This window comes from Rhinopithecus bieti, unplaced genomic scaffold (assembly GCF_001698545.2).
Source record: "Rhinopithecus bieti isolate Rb0 unplaced genomic scaffold, ASM169854v2 scaffold_2432, whole genome shotgun sequence".
NCBI classification, from domain to species: domain Eukaryota; kingdom Metazoa; phylum Chordata; class Mammalia; order Primates; family Cercopithecidae; genus Rhinopithecus; species Rhinopithecus bieti.
Genome location: NW_016804136.1, coordinates 4,287,713 through 4,302,712, shown reverse-complemented (window position 1 = coordinate 4,302,712; position 15,000 = coordinate 4,287,713). Strand labels below are relative to the sequence as shown.

Below are 15,000 nucleotides of genomic sequence, written 5' to 3'. Positions count from 1 at the left end.
CTTTCAGAATCAGGAAAAAAAAAAAAAAAGGCAGTAAGTCTTCCCTGTTTGCTTTTCAGACATAAGGAAAAGATTCAGTCTGGGCACAGTATTTTAGCTTATTCCTTTGTGGCCCCAGTATGCTGCAGAGGATAAGGCAGCTCCAACTGAGCCATGTCCATTTTCTGGGCATTCAGCAGGTAAAATGAATGAGCACTCTAATAGCCTATGTGTGTTACTTACTCTACAGATTTTGTGGCCAATGGATTTTCAAAGAAAAAAAGTCAACACTTATATGTCAGAAAATTAGAAATAATGTTCCACTCCTTTAATCAGGAACACCTAATTCAACAATTTTCAACAATTGTCAACACTAAGGTTGTTCTAAGGTAGTTCTACGACCAAGGTCGTACATGCACCTGACCTGAACAAAGTGTCTATGAATTCTAGTAACTTCAAGTGAATTTTTTGCGAAAAATTCTTGCTAAATATCTGCACATCTAAAACCTTTCAAAGTGAAATGCTTATTTTTTGGCAATATATTTACTGCATCAATCTTTTTGCATGCTGCAGTCATGAGGTCTTGGAGAGAGCCTTAGTTTCTGAACCTGTGTCTGGATTTATGTGCTCGCTGGAACAAGTAACATCGAAAGAATGTCCCCATTATTCTTAATCAAGGTGAAGTGAGTTTACTGCACCCCTTTCTGAAACAAGGGCTGCATAGCTGTACTGAAGAAAAATGAGCAACTCCTATATATTAAATGATTACCACCCCTGCCCCCTAAATAAATATTTAAAATCCAGCTTGTTGGCCTTCTAAGGGGTTGGCACACTACAGCCTGCAAGTCAAATCCAGCCTGAGACCTGCTTTTATAAAGTTTTGTTGGAACAAAGCTATGCTTTCATGCATTATCTATGGCTGCTTTTGCACTATAATGAGAGTTGAGAGTTGAAAGGTTGCTACAGAAACTATATAGCCTATAACATGTACTTTCTGGCCTTTATAGAAAAAGTTTGCTGCTCTCTTTGATCCTTCCTCTTTTAGACATGTGTGTCTCTATACAAGGGTTAAAGAGAGAAAGTTGCATATGGATTTCACTGAGAGTCCACCATTTCTACCCTAGAAAAAGATAAGGATAAGAAGTCATATCTGTTGTCAGAAACCCTTTGGTGGGACAAAATTTTGCCAATTTAAGTAAACCATGATTTTAAAACCGAGGCTGGGGGAGCGGGGTGGTTGTGTGCTAAGAAGACCCTCTTCTCTCACTGGAATAGTAAAGGAGTCAGCTACGGGTTATGGGCCGACCCCTCGCTTATCTGTCCCCCAGAGCTCCCCACTCTATCATATATCAGGAGAGCTAAGGTCCAGACTGGCTGGAAAACTGAGATTCTACCTTGAGGCAGAGATTGGATAATACCTAGATATTGAGTATTGTATTTCCCAGAATATGAAGGGTGTGTGAAGCCCTGTGAACAGTACCCATCTCTCAGTGTACAGAAATTTCTCTTTCAGTAAGTTAAAAAATAATTCAAGTATGGTCTATTCCAGAGAGAGGAGGCGTTTCCAAGTTGTCAGAATCCTGAAACAGACATCATGAGGGTATTATTTCCATGCTCCTTCTAACTTGGTCATACCAAATTTGAACACGAAAATTCTTTTCAAATGCTCAGCATTTGGTTATATTGACAAATAATTCCTCACTATATTCATCCAAATAGAATATGCATTCTTAACCATTGTAAAACTAGATCTCAACTGAGGAAGAAGTACAATAAACAAATGTTATATAGTAAATAAACTTTATTTATCTGTTTCTCAGAGATGACACTGCCAACAATCACAGATCTGCATACAATACAGTTATGTATTGGCTATTCACAATTTACAGTAGTGTTTTTTTCCTCTGAAAAATATAAGTACAAAAGCTAAGTAAACAATGAGGTACTGCCATTTGGGATTTATTACATGTCTTAGCTTAAAGAACTGGTCTTTAGCAAATATTCAACAGATCAACCTGAATAAAATAGTCAATTAAATGCTCTAATTTATCAGAAAAAATCCACTAAGTTTCACCTCAAAATGTATTGCACAAGTCTTTTAAAAAATCACCCTAAAATAAATAGGAAAGGTAAGCCGTTCTTTAAAAGAATGGATGAAAGGAATATTATGTAAGCCCATAAAGCAGGTTAAGTCATTCAAAATATTTTTTAAACAACATAAAACTCTTCCCAAGAGAAAACTGAAGAAAAAACTATCACCATTTCTCCACTGATAAAATCTATTTTAAAGGCAGTCTGCAACATATCTGTGGGCCAGATTTTTCTTGGTCTTTTGGCTACATGAGAGGCCCTGAATGACAACTTCATTCTCAAAGAGTAGCAAGTGTGGACAATTTTCCAAGCAGCAGTCGCCCAATGTCACTCTTCTTCAAGATGAAGATCGGAGCCATGACTGGAAAAGAAAAAGGAAAAGAGAATAAAGAAAGGGGGGAAAAAACCCCAAAACATTTAGGTTGACTTTTTGGGAGATTTGCTTTTTCAAGTTTGAAATAAAATGCTATTCCATGGTCTAGAGACTGCAGTAAGGAAGGAGAAATAAGGCTAGGTGTGGTGGCTCATGACTGTAACCCCAGCACTTTGAGAGGCCAAGATGGGAGAATCACTTGACACCAGGAGTTCGAGACCAGCCTGGTCAACACAGCAAGACCCCATTCTTTAAAACAAACAAACAAAAAAGTAGAAATTGTTTAAAGACTAAATCTTAAAGGTATCTTCTAAAAATTAACATTCTTGCAATTATGTAAACCAACCTATAGCCAGCAATCCTGGAAAATGACATTTCTAAGTGAAATCTGGAACTGCAACCATTCACCACATACTGAATGCTACCAGTTTATACAGTAACCCAGGAGTAAACACGCTGACTTGGCTGAATCTCACAAATATTGGACTGGAATTAAAGATGACAGGTTGGACATGGTGGCTCATGCCTGTAATCCTAGCACTTTGGGAGGCCAAGGGGGGCAGATCACTTGAGGCCAGGAGTTTGAGACCAGTCTGGCCAACACAGCAAAACCCTGTCTCTACTAAAAATACAAAAATATTAGCCAGGTGTGGTGATGCTTGTATTCTCAGCTACTTGGGAGGCTGAGGCAGTAGCCTCCTACTTGGGAGGCTGGGTTCAAGAACCCAGGAGGTGGAGGCTGCAGTAAGCCGAGATCACACCATCGCTCTCCAGCCTGGGCAACAGAGCGAGACTGCCTCAAAAAATAAATAAATAAATAAATAAAGATGAGAAAGAGCTCTTTCCTCTTATCCAGTATGCTGATTATTCTACATATTGCAATTCTCCCAGCACGACATAATAGCAAAAGACAAACAGCATTTTGGTGTGAAAATTTATGTATCATCTGGAATTAAGAAATTTAATTTAAAAATTAAAAATAGCCAGGGCAACATAGTGAGATCCCATCACTACAAAAAATAGAAAAAATTAGGCAGGTATGATGGTGTGTGCCTATAGTCCCAGCTACTCAGGAGGCTGAGGCAGGAGGATCACTTGAGCCTGGGAAGTCAAGGCTGCAGTGAGCTGTGACTGTACCACTGCACTCCAGGCTGGGCAACACAGCGAGACCTTGTCTCAAAAAATAAATTAATTAGAAATGCTGGCTGGGCTTATGCCTATAATCCCAGCACTTTTGGGAGATCAAGATCGGAGGACTGCTTGAGCCCAGGAGTTCAAGACCAGCCTAAGCAACATGGCAAGACCCTGTTATCTACAAATTTTTTTTTTTTTTAAATAGCTAGGTGTGGTGGCATGTGCCTGTGGTCCCAGGTACTCAGAAGGCTGAGGCGGGAGGATTCCTTTAGCCCAGGAGGTCAAGGCTGCAGTGAACTGTGTTCACGCCACTGCACTCTAGCCTGGTATGACCATGCTGCGGGGGAAAAAAAAATCTATGACAAAGCCAAAGTCTTTCTCATAATGTTTCTCAAATGAAAATGCTGGCCAAGAGTAGTGGCTCACCCCTGTAATTCCAGCACTATGGGAAGCCGAGGCAGGTGGATCACCTGAGGTCAGGAGTTCAAGATCAGCCTGGCCAACATGGTGAAATCCTGTCTCTACTAAAAACACAAAAAGTAAGCTGGGCATGTTGGCGGGCGCCTGTAACCCTAGCTACTCAGGAGGCTGAGGCAGGAGAATCACTTGAATCCAAGAGGCAGAGGTTGCAGTGAGCCCAGATTGCGCCATTGCACCCTAGCCTGGGCAACAAGAATGAAACTCCGTGTCAAAAAAAAGAAAAAAAAAAAAAGAAAAGAAAAGGAAGAAAAAGAAAATGCTAAAACCAGTAGTCACATCGAGGTATGAGTTTAAAATCCCATAAAAATAAATTACCAAGTAAGATTAATAGAGGCAAACTTTCCATATATATAAGTGGATAGGGGAAGGTTTAGTCTTCTCAATTTGTAAATGAACAATATGATTCACCACTCATAATGTATACTAATAGCATATTATTTATAAAACTAGTTCAACAATCATGTTGGTCCTAGGAACCTAAAGAAGACATCAACAAGATCTTCTGTTATATGTAAATTCCTTTGTCAGTTATTATTTTGAAACCTTAGCTTCATCTGTTGTGGGAAACAAAATTCAAGATCAGTTCAACAATGCTGCATCATGAAAGACAAAAAAGCTAGGAGAAGTTTTCTAGTTTAAAAAAGACTAGGAAAATATGACCACTAAATGCAATGTGAAATCTCTTGAGTAGATCCTGGATTCTAAAAAATTATGGGAGACATTATTTGGAAAACTGGAAAAAACTGAGTATTATGTACTATATATTAGTATTAGCCAATATTAAACTTCCTAAGTGTAATAACTGTACTGTATGTAGGAAAATGTCCTTGTTTTTAAAGATACATGCTAAAGTACTTAGTATATGTTTACAATTGTCAAATGCTTGCAAGCATGTCGGTAAATAATTGCCAAATTTTACAAATGGGGAATAATATATATGGAGAGAGAACAAGAGTGAGAACAAGTGAGAAAATCTGGCCAAACATTACTAGGTGAAGGGTATATGGGTGTTCACTGTACTATTTTTGCAAATCTTATGTCTGAAATGTTTCAAACTAAAAGTTGAGACAGTCAATAGAAATGCTGCACAATATATATTTCCTGTGATAATCGATACTTGGTTGCAATAATATAACAAGTGCAATGCAATATTTATAATATTCTTTTTAAAAGGAAAACATTAAGATTTAATGGGTTAGCTATAGAATTTACAGTTTTTCAATGTTCACATTTATTATCAAAGTAACCTAACAAAACCATGCACTGTACTGCCAGCCACTGTAATGTGGATGACAAAAATAGACAGTTCTGGGTAATCACTAAGGCAAACCAAATAACATATATTAAAATCAAAAGGAGGCTCAAATGTAGGCACAGAAGATTTTTAAAGATAAACGCTTAGAAGGTCAGGCGCAATGGCTCATGTCTATAATCCCAGCACTTTGGGAGGCCAAGGCAGGCGGATCATGAGGTCAGGAGATCAAGACCATCCTGGCTAAGACAGTGAAACCTTGTCTCTACTAAAATACAAAAACTTAGCTGGGTGTTGTGGCGGGTGCCTGTAGTCCCAGCTACTGGGTAGGCTGAGGGAGGAGAATGGCGTGAACCCAGGAGGTGGAGCTTGCAGTGAGTCAAGATTGCGCCACTGCACTCCAGCCTGGGTGACAGAGCAAGACTCTGTCTCAAAAAAAAAAAATAAAAGCTTAGAAGCTGAGGTAGGAAGATCACTTGAGCCCGAGGTAGGAAGATCACTTGAGCCCAGGAGTTCGAGACCAGCCTAGGCAAGATGGTGAGACCCCATCACTACAAAATAAAAAAAAAAATCGACAGGCGACTTGTAGTCCTGATTACTTGGGAGGCTGAGGTGGCAGGATCCCTTGAGTCCAGGAGCTGAAGCAGCAGTGAACTATGATCACACTACTGCACTCCTTATTAAAAAAGGATAATAAAGGTAATAAAGGCTCTCCTTATTTAAAAAAAAAAAAAAGAAAGAAAGAAAAAGAAAAAAAAGGTAAAAGCTTAAAAGAACGGAGAAATGTTGTATCTTGCCATTTTAAACCCTGATAGTATTATTAGCTGGATATTAACAATCACTGAGAGTATTTAACTGTAGTGAAGCCCTATTAATTGTGATCTGTTTTGGTTTTGTGAAAATTCTAGCAAAGGCTGAGGTAAAGATGTATGCTACATTTTTAGGGGGTACTAAATCAACCTAACAGCATGAAAAATATGTAGAGATGAGGGGAGAGGGTTTAAATGATGAAGACAGTCAACTGCGTTGAAACATTTTGTATGCCTCCATTTCACTGTAATATGTGAATCAGAAAGAATCAGGTACAATTAAAGTAAGCTGCCTAAGGGTCTCTCCTCAGGACAAATGTGTTGTCTTGTGTTAAACTGTCTGATCCCAGGAAGTAATACAGCTATACTTTAAAATCAATCTTACTAGTTTTCATTATTTCTGACTAGCCTTGACTCTACTTAGGCTAGTAGGATTAATTCTCACGAAATATACCACTTCACTTTTATCTAGAAAATGATTTTCACTTCTCTCTCACAATCATAATTTCAAAGATCATTCTTGGAAAATTAAAAACAAAAGGGAAAATAAGTTACATAAATACTTTTTTGGATTATTTAACAAAACTTCAGAGAGCAATTTTCAAACTTTCATTTACTCTTTAAAGAAATGAAATTTCCTAAAATTATGTAACTCTTACTGGTGGTAATAATTTTTAACTATTATTGATCCATATAACAGAATGAACAGAAAATACTTGTATTAACCCATAGCATAACCATATGTTCATTAAACGAGAGCAAAAGAATTCCAGCAAAATGGTTAGTATCATGCAACACATTTGATTTTTGCACAAAAGACAAAAGACATTGTTCTTCACTCACCACATGCTAACTAAGCACAGACTGATGGTTTACTCAGAAGATACCACTGCGAGGTGAAGTAAACTACAAAGCCAGGAAGAAAAAAAGCTTATTGGGTTAGTTTTAAGACTTAATATAACACATAGATTATATGTGTATATGAAGTTCACAGGATTACAGACTACACTTAAATTTTTCTCAAATCTCCCCAAATCGAGGGTGCACAGGCAAGGAATAAGGAATCTATAATACCTCCCCCCATATCCTAGGTAAATAAAATATTATGTCGCTGAGATTTTACATGCAACTTTCATTTAAAGACTTAACATAATGAAAGGTGTACTGCATATTTTAACTACATATTTACCAGTTAAATTATGGGGCAATTATTTGCTTTACAAAAGGATCTTTCATAATTCCATGAAAGTACACATTAAAATTTGATTTGCATAATCCCAATTTACCCTAAAAAGTTTTCGGGAAAATGATGATGAATTTGAAGAGTCATGTGTCTCGATGTTGAATTCTCATTCCTAACATACGTCAATTTTATCACTGAATAACTATCTTGTAATTCAACAATGTATCAGAAATGGTTTCAGGAATAGTGACCCAAACCGAAATTTCAATTTAAGGAAATTCAATCTCAAATATAGTTTTTACTGTGACAAACCTTAAATAAATTCTATGCCCCACTGTAAGATGGTCATAGTCCAAAATCATTAATTACCTTCACGGTGATTTAAAATGGCAGCATTAAAAACAAAGATTGTTTATAAAATCTAAGTCTATTCTTGGACAGTGTGGCCAACCTCAGAAACCCCATTTTATTTATTTTTCATATTTAAAGTTAGTAAAAAGCAGCAAAACCAAAAGATAAGCTAGAAAATAATATGTACAACACACACAACACAATGAGGTTAATATATCCAATCTGGCAGAAATATACAAAATCCATGTACATGGATATTCCCTATGTCTATGCTTGTTAAGTACTGAAAATCTTGAAAACAAAATAAGTAAATGGAATGAGCAGGAAACTGGTGAACTAAACTGTAGGACATCCATATAATCGTACAATCAGCCACTGAAAAGAACGAGAACAATTTGTAATAGGTAGAATAATATAAAAATATATTAAGTGAAAAAAGCAAGCCACTGCATACTCTAATTTTTATAAAATAAGTGATAAAGGAATAACTATAAATATGTAATTATATGGCTTAGAAAACATGGAGATATTCCCCAAACTGTTCACAGAGATGATACTGGCACAGCAGAAGTAGTTTGGAGGCTGAAGATCATGAGGGACTCCCTTTCTATGTTTCTGGCTTACAATGTTTTTTCCAATGATCACATATTACCTTATTCTACCAATACCAGAATAAAAACCACTCTCAAGAAAACAAATATGTATTTGACATGTGCAATATTTTCTACAATGTGTCAGTTTTATTTGTACGTGTTTCCTGAACCCACCTTGCATGCATCTTCTGAGCCCATGCAAAGGGAAAGGGTAAACCTCGTGTAGGAATGGAAAACTTCTCTACCTAGCAATGCTGAAAAGTTCTGATGATTTTATTAATTCGGGGGGAATTTTGAAAATTCCAACAAAGGAAGAAAATGAGACATTAACAGAATACAAGACTGGTCCAGGGCAAGGAATGATGAAGAACTATATACAACACCAAGGATCAGTGTGAAAGCAAAGCTGAAGGAGAGTCAACAAAAGAGCAATTGAAATACATGACTAGAATGGACAGAGAACACAAACAAGCCAACCTTCTCCATCAAAGAAGAGAAATTTTCTTTAATGGAGTCATCAAGAAAACAGTGGTGTCAGTTTATGTCATTAGATTTTGCTAGCGCTCTAAAGAGAAAAGTGTCTAAGAAAACTTTTAAAGAGGGGTTTCCATATAACAAAGGACTCTCTCAATTCTGAGATGACTTGTTACCCAATTACAATAAACTTTCCTAATGAAATTATCTTAAAGAATGTAACAACATTCTCCTTTAAAAAAAATTAGAGTGTACTTCTAGGGCAGTTTTATTCAATAAAAACACAAACAATTAGACAAGCCAAGGACTTCTGTATTCACTCTTACCCATACTGTGGTACTCAAATATCCAGTCTACTCTGGCCATCTAAGCTACCTAAACCATCACAAAATGAAATAGCAAGGTATAGTAAACTAAAAATTGAGAGGAAGGAAAACAGGCTGTTCTAGGAAAAACAGAGATACGTGCATTTGGTATGTGCATTTTGTTTTAACTTCTGCCTGCTGTTTAGAGGCAATTCTTTTTCCTACTTGAAACAAATCTAAAACAAAATTTTATACTTTATGGGGAAAGAAACCCTAGAGATAGTATAATCCAACAATCTCATTTTACCAATGAGGGTCAAAAATATGAAAACGGTTTGCTCTAAGTCATACAGCAATCAAGCTGTTGAGATCTAGGCTTTCAACCCAGCAATATCGCATGTGCCTGGCACTCTAAGGTACTGAAGCTGGAGATGGGGGCATTTTGTGGGCTGGTGTCATCCTGTGACTTGACTCTCCTACTGATGTCTTTAATGGTTTTTATTATACACATAAATGATTTGTTTACCTTTCCAGTCTCTTTTTCCAGAAAAGATTAGTTCTACACATTGCTATAAGGAGGCTAAATAATCATCATCACCATCCCTACATTATCACTCAGCGCAGACAACTGTACTCTGGTACCCCGACAATCCTAACAAGATTATGTTAGTCTTGTGAAGAAAAGAGACTCTGAGAATTGCCTGAGTTTCCATAGCAAGTCAACAAAGGACTAAGATTCCTTCCCTATACACCAAGATCCTCAAATAAACCAGACTGTAATTATGCTCTATAATTTAACCTTACTTAACACATAGTGATTTCTCATCTATAAAATCTACTCGAGATTAGGTTAAACTCTGAAAATAGTAATAACTTGTATCCTCTAATGAGGTTTTTTACATAAAGAGTATAAAACTCACTGAAGAAAGCAAAGTATAGTAAAGATAAGATATACTGAAAAGTACCTCAGCAGCAGTCATAGAAAATTTTTGATTAGTGCTACAAAGTAAATGTATAATTGTCATGGTCAAAAGCAAAGTTTTAGAATGTATTCCTCTGATAATAGCCGATAAATAATGTAAAAACTAACATGGGCTGTACACTGTCAACAAGAAGTACGATCCACACTCTTGTAAGCATCCCAAATATTAATTTGACAGAGGGGGTAGCTTGGCAACATGTTTTAGGTTTGTTTTGGTTTTCTTATACCACCTTTTCAGCCCTTAGGCAAAAATAACAAAACACTTAGGGTTGCTGATTTTAACAGAAGTGAAACCATAGCTGCACAGTTACAAAAACTTACAGAAAAGATCCATTTTGATGTATATATTTAAAATTAATGTGATTAAATCATTTAAAAATGATTAATAAACTCCTACAGTTTTGTTTTCTATACACTTCATCATGTGCACTTTCTATTGGAAAAAGAAAAGTCATTTTCTTTTTTTTTTGAGACGGAGTCTCGCTCTGTCGCCCAGGCTGGACTGAAGTGGCCAGATCTCAGCTCACTACAAGCTCCGCCTCCCGGGTTTACGCCATTCTCCTGCCTCAGCCTCCCGCCACCTCGCCCGGCTAGTTTTTTGTATTTTTAGTAGAGACGGGGTTTCACCGTGTTAGCCAGGATGGTCTCGATCTCCTGACCTCGTGATCCGCCCGTCTCGGCCTCCCAAAGTGCTGGGATTACAGGCTTGAGCCACCGCGCCCGGCCAGAAAAGTCATTTTCATACCTGTGTTTTGTTCTAATGAGCTACAGCTCAATGAGAGGTATGAAATTAGCTGAAATTTCTTCAAGAGACTTGTTCAAAGACAGTGATTCTTATCGCTCATTTTATGAATGATGGCAATCTCTGACAAAGGTAACTCTTGCTTCAACTTTCTTATACTCGTGAAACAATCATGAGTCACATTATCAAGTATCAAGAATCTCCTTAAACTGACAAAAGTTGGCTCAAATTGATTAATTCATGTCATCTCATATTTTGGGGCCTTCCTCATTTCATGTTCATCATAAAATTTCTTATTTCCTAAGCATCTTTATTATTTGAATAATATTACTTAAGCATATCTTTTTATTCATGTATGAATGGATATTACCCCTTCCCCCTAAAATGAAAAGTTCCACAAGGTCAACAACCAATGTCTTCCATATCTTCTATTTTCCTATATTTCCCGTAACAACTAGAAGAGTAGACGACTATTGACTGAACTTATTCATTAAGCAAGAGATAATGATGGATGAGACCTGCTTAAAGGAGTAGTAGAAAAGTAGAACATTCTTTCTGGGCAGGTCAACCTCTGGGATAAAGGAAGATTCTTTCATGAAGGATAAGTCAGCCACCATTTCATCCCTACCTAGAATGAATACCACTGTATTCAGGAAGAAAACAGTCTGTTTTCAAAGACTTTTTTAAAGTTAAACTTAACAAAAGAAACTTTTTTGTCTGCTTTAAAAGAGTTTTATGGATTCACTACCTACATTTACCAATTTGATTTGTTTTTCATCAAAGCAAATCAACCAAAGACTGCATATGTATATGGAATGAAGGGGAATGTTTCCTACCACATTTGCTACAGCAGTGACTTAAGATGAGTCTACACTATACAGCAAATCCTGAGAAAATGCAGTAAAAGTAAAGTCTGCCATATTCCAACATCAAGTTGATAAAGCAGCTATGGAAGAATGAATACAGATAACTATATAAAAGCCCTTTTGTATCATTTAAAATTATTTTCTTAAACTGGACCATAATGACAAAATTATGTCAACAGGCTCAAACTGTATTAGAAATTTTTATCTTCACAAAGATAGCTATTTTACCCAGTAAAGGAAAAATTTCTACTCATGGATACAAAATTTCACACTTGTAGAATTAGATGTTCATTATAATTTAAAATAACATTCTCTCTATTGATGAATGGTATACATTATAGTGACATACTTCTTTATCAAAAATATTTATAACCAGAAATAACTAGAGCAATGCTTTTCAGGCTACGAAATGCCAGGGAGTGGCGGAGGAGGGATTTTTACAAAAAACAATTAAATGCTAACCAAAATATTAGCAATTACCTCTGCAAACAGGCAATTAAGTATATAATACAATACAATATACAATGAAGCACTGGGACAAAGGTCAGGGAATGCTAGGATGAGCTTAGAGGAGACCAAGAAGTGGTCAGAATGTGCCTGAGACATTGGGGTCCCTTCAGGGCTGACCTTGTGCAGAGGGTCAGAGGAACTTTATAAAAGGCTGTAAGTGCAAGAGGTATTATTTAGCCGGAAGGGGGAAAGCCCCTCCATCTAGGTCATCCCCAGATTTTTGGTTGAGTTCTATGAGTTAGAACCAGAACAAATAGGTGATCATGTAGAGAAGGAGATTTGGGTTCAAGAGAATCAAGAACTTTTGTAAGAAAATAATATGTTGGGATATGATGAGATGCTTTGGGACTTACTGACTTATGCTCTTTATTGGAGATGCTCAGACACACGCTAACCCACCATTAAGGAAAAGATGTTGGCTTGCTTTAGTGAGGAGAGAGAGAGAAGAAAACCAGCACTGGTATGATGAAATAGGTTAAGAGATTGGGAGGAGGAGGGTATTCACGGAGGGCTCTGCAGGCTACTATTAAGACAAGGAAAGGAAGCAGAAAAAGAGAGCTGAATGCAGGACCCAAATTTTTCAAGTTTTACACTCTGCCTAGAATGAATATTATTAAATTACTGGCCCAGGGCAAAACTAACTGTGGCATGGAGAATTTTGTATAATTTACACAGTGTGTGTTTCTTTCATTTTTCAATTACAGCTGACTTCACACTATGTTTTTAAAAATAATTCAGTTGTTTGTCTGATTTCCCCCGTAAGGTATCAAAAGCTCAAGAATGCTTAAATTCTTTCACCCAGAATTAATGTATTTGGAAATCAATTGGAATGAAATAAAGAACTATAATATATAAAACATCTAACATCATGATATAATTTGGTTTAAAAAATTATTACTGGATATACCCGAACAAATGTCTTTTCCATCCTTTCCAAAAACAGCCCAAGTTCTGGAAATCCCATATAGCATATATGGGTGTCAACCTCTTATATGGTATTAAATTAGACTGTTCCTTCCCTTGAGGGCATCCATTCACATTTACCCTTGGTTAAATGTCTTAGTGTAAATTCCCTCTCATTTTTCAGGCTGTGATATAATAAAGATTTGAAACCTTAAAATTTATTTTACCAACTCAAAAGTCCTTATAAATGAGACAGAATATAAACAGATGGGATATCATCTTCTTCTATCTAGAGCCTACTTCTAGAACTTACCATTAGCCGAGCATCTTCTCTTTCCAAAATTTTCTGGGTCTGATCATCAGGGAACTTCAGTACAGTGGTTATAACTTTTGCCATGGTCTATAAGAAAAGCAAGAGATGATCACTAACAGACAGTGAAGCACTTAAAGTCTCAACCCATTCTGACATGTTCTGCTGGTGGGATTCTTAAGTGCTCTCAATGAAAGCCACGAACAAAGAAGTATGATGTGAAGGTATTAGTCAAGGAAATAACAACACTAGAATTTCAATTTAAAAGGACTCCTTACAATGTCTAGATTTATATTATTTTAACAAGATGCATTTATAATAGCATGAAGCTATATAAAATTCTAATGCTCTTGGCCCCTTTATTAAAATAAAACTTTATTATACATTCATTTTAAAAGGCTTCTTATTTGCAGAAATCTATCTGGTAAGTGATGTATTGCCAAAACATATGCTCTAAATAATCAGATTTCAAATACCCCCATGTTCAGCTTTAACTAAATCACATCATATATCTCATAAACACGGCTACTGCATGAACATGAACATGCTCAGTAGGTATTTTTCAAGACATGCAGCACATCAACCTAATAGAAATACAAATTACATTTTAAATAAACACAAGATGTTTTATTTGGTAGAAAACATGATGAATCAAAACATTACACATGGCGGCTTGCAAAACAAGATTATAAATTGTGCAGATCTAAATAAATATACCGTAAGTCAGACTGTCACCCATAAGCTCCTGGAAAATTCTCCTCAAAGGTTGAAACTCCCTATTTTGTATCAAGATGAGAAGTTTTGAGGGAGACAGAGAGGAAAGAAGATACCACTTATGAAATAAGTAGGATAACAACTTCAGTGCTTACATACAAAATCAGGTGGTAGTATTCTCCTAAAGATTCCTACAGCAGATGGAAGGGTAGCCCAGAAAACTGACTCTAACATTCCTTGATCTTAGTTACACAGACTTTGCGTATGTGGGAAGGGGGAAGGGTGGAAGTGATCTGGGGAAGGTCATTAAGGAAAAGATAATATAGTTAACCAAAAATTTTGGAGACTCATGTCATTAGGAAAAAAAGTACCATAATTATTTCCAGGAAGGAAAGGAACTAACTTTTTTAAAGTTCTTATTATATACTAAGTCTAGGCAAGACACTTTACATATTTCTAATATTTATTTCTACTAACAGATCAACTAATACTATTCCTCACAAATCCCACACATGGCAAGATTTTAGTTTCAGACCTCATCTTCCTTTTGTCTTTCGTCTTCTCCCATTTTGGTAATAAAAAAAAGTTTAGTCGGGTATGGTGGCTAACAAATGTAATCTCAACACTTTGGGAGACTGAAGTGGGAGGATCGCTTGAGGCCTGAAGTTTGTGATTAGCCTGGGCAACATAGTGAGACTCCCATCTCTACAAAAAATTTTTTTAAATTAGCCAGAATTATGGCTATTTTATTTATGGCTATCTCTACAAAAAATTTTAACAATTAGTCAGGTGTTACGGCTCATGTCTGTATTACTAGCTACTTGGGAGAGGTGGGAGAATTGCTTGAGCCCAGGAATTTGAGGTTGCAGTGAACTATGATTGCACCACTGTCACTCAGGTGATAGAGTAAGACCCTGTCTTAAAAAACACAACAACAACAACAATAATA

The 15,000-nt window shown here is 36.5% G+C and overlaps 1 protein-coding gene across 2 annotated transcripts in view; it reads right to left on the bottom strand.

The window, feature by feature from the left end:
- Positions 1–1,760: 1,760 nt before the first annotated feature.
- The window catches only part of GOLGA4 (golgin A4), a 119,677-nt gene continuing 106,437 nt past the window's right edge, over positions 1,761–15,000 (bottom strand). The window contains exons 23-25 of one of the 2 annotated variants that reach the window (XM_017866586.1): positions 13,341–13,427; positions 6,962–7,024; positions 1,761–2,431 (exon numbers count right to left, since the gene is read on the bottom strand). In XM_017866586.1, coding sequence (XP_017722075.1) covers positions 6,995–7,024; positions 13,341–13,427 — 117 coding nt within the window. In that variant the 3' untranslated portion in view covers positions 1,761–2,431; positions 6,962–6,994. The remainder of the gene's footprint in view (positions 2,432–6,961; positions 7,025–13,340; positions 13,428–15,000) is intronic. The other variant, XM_017866582.1, reaches the window with a different exon arrangement.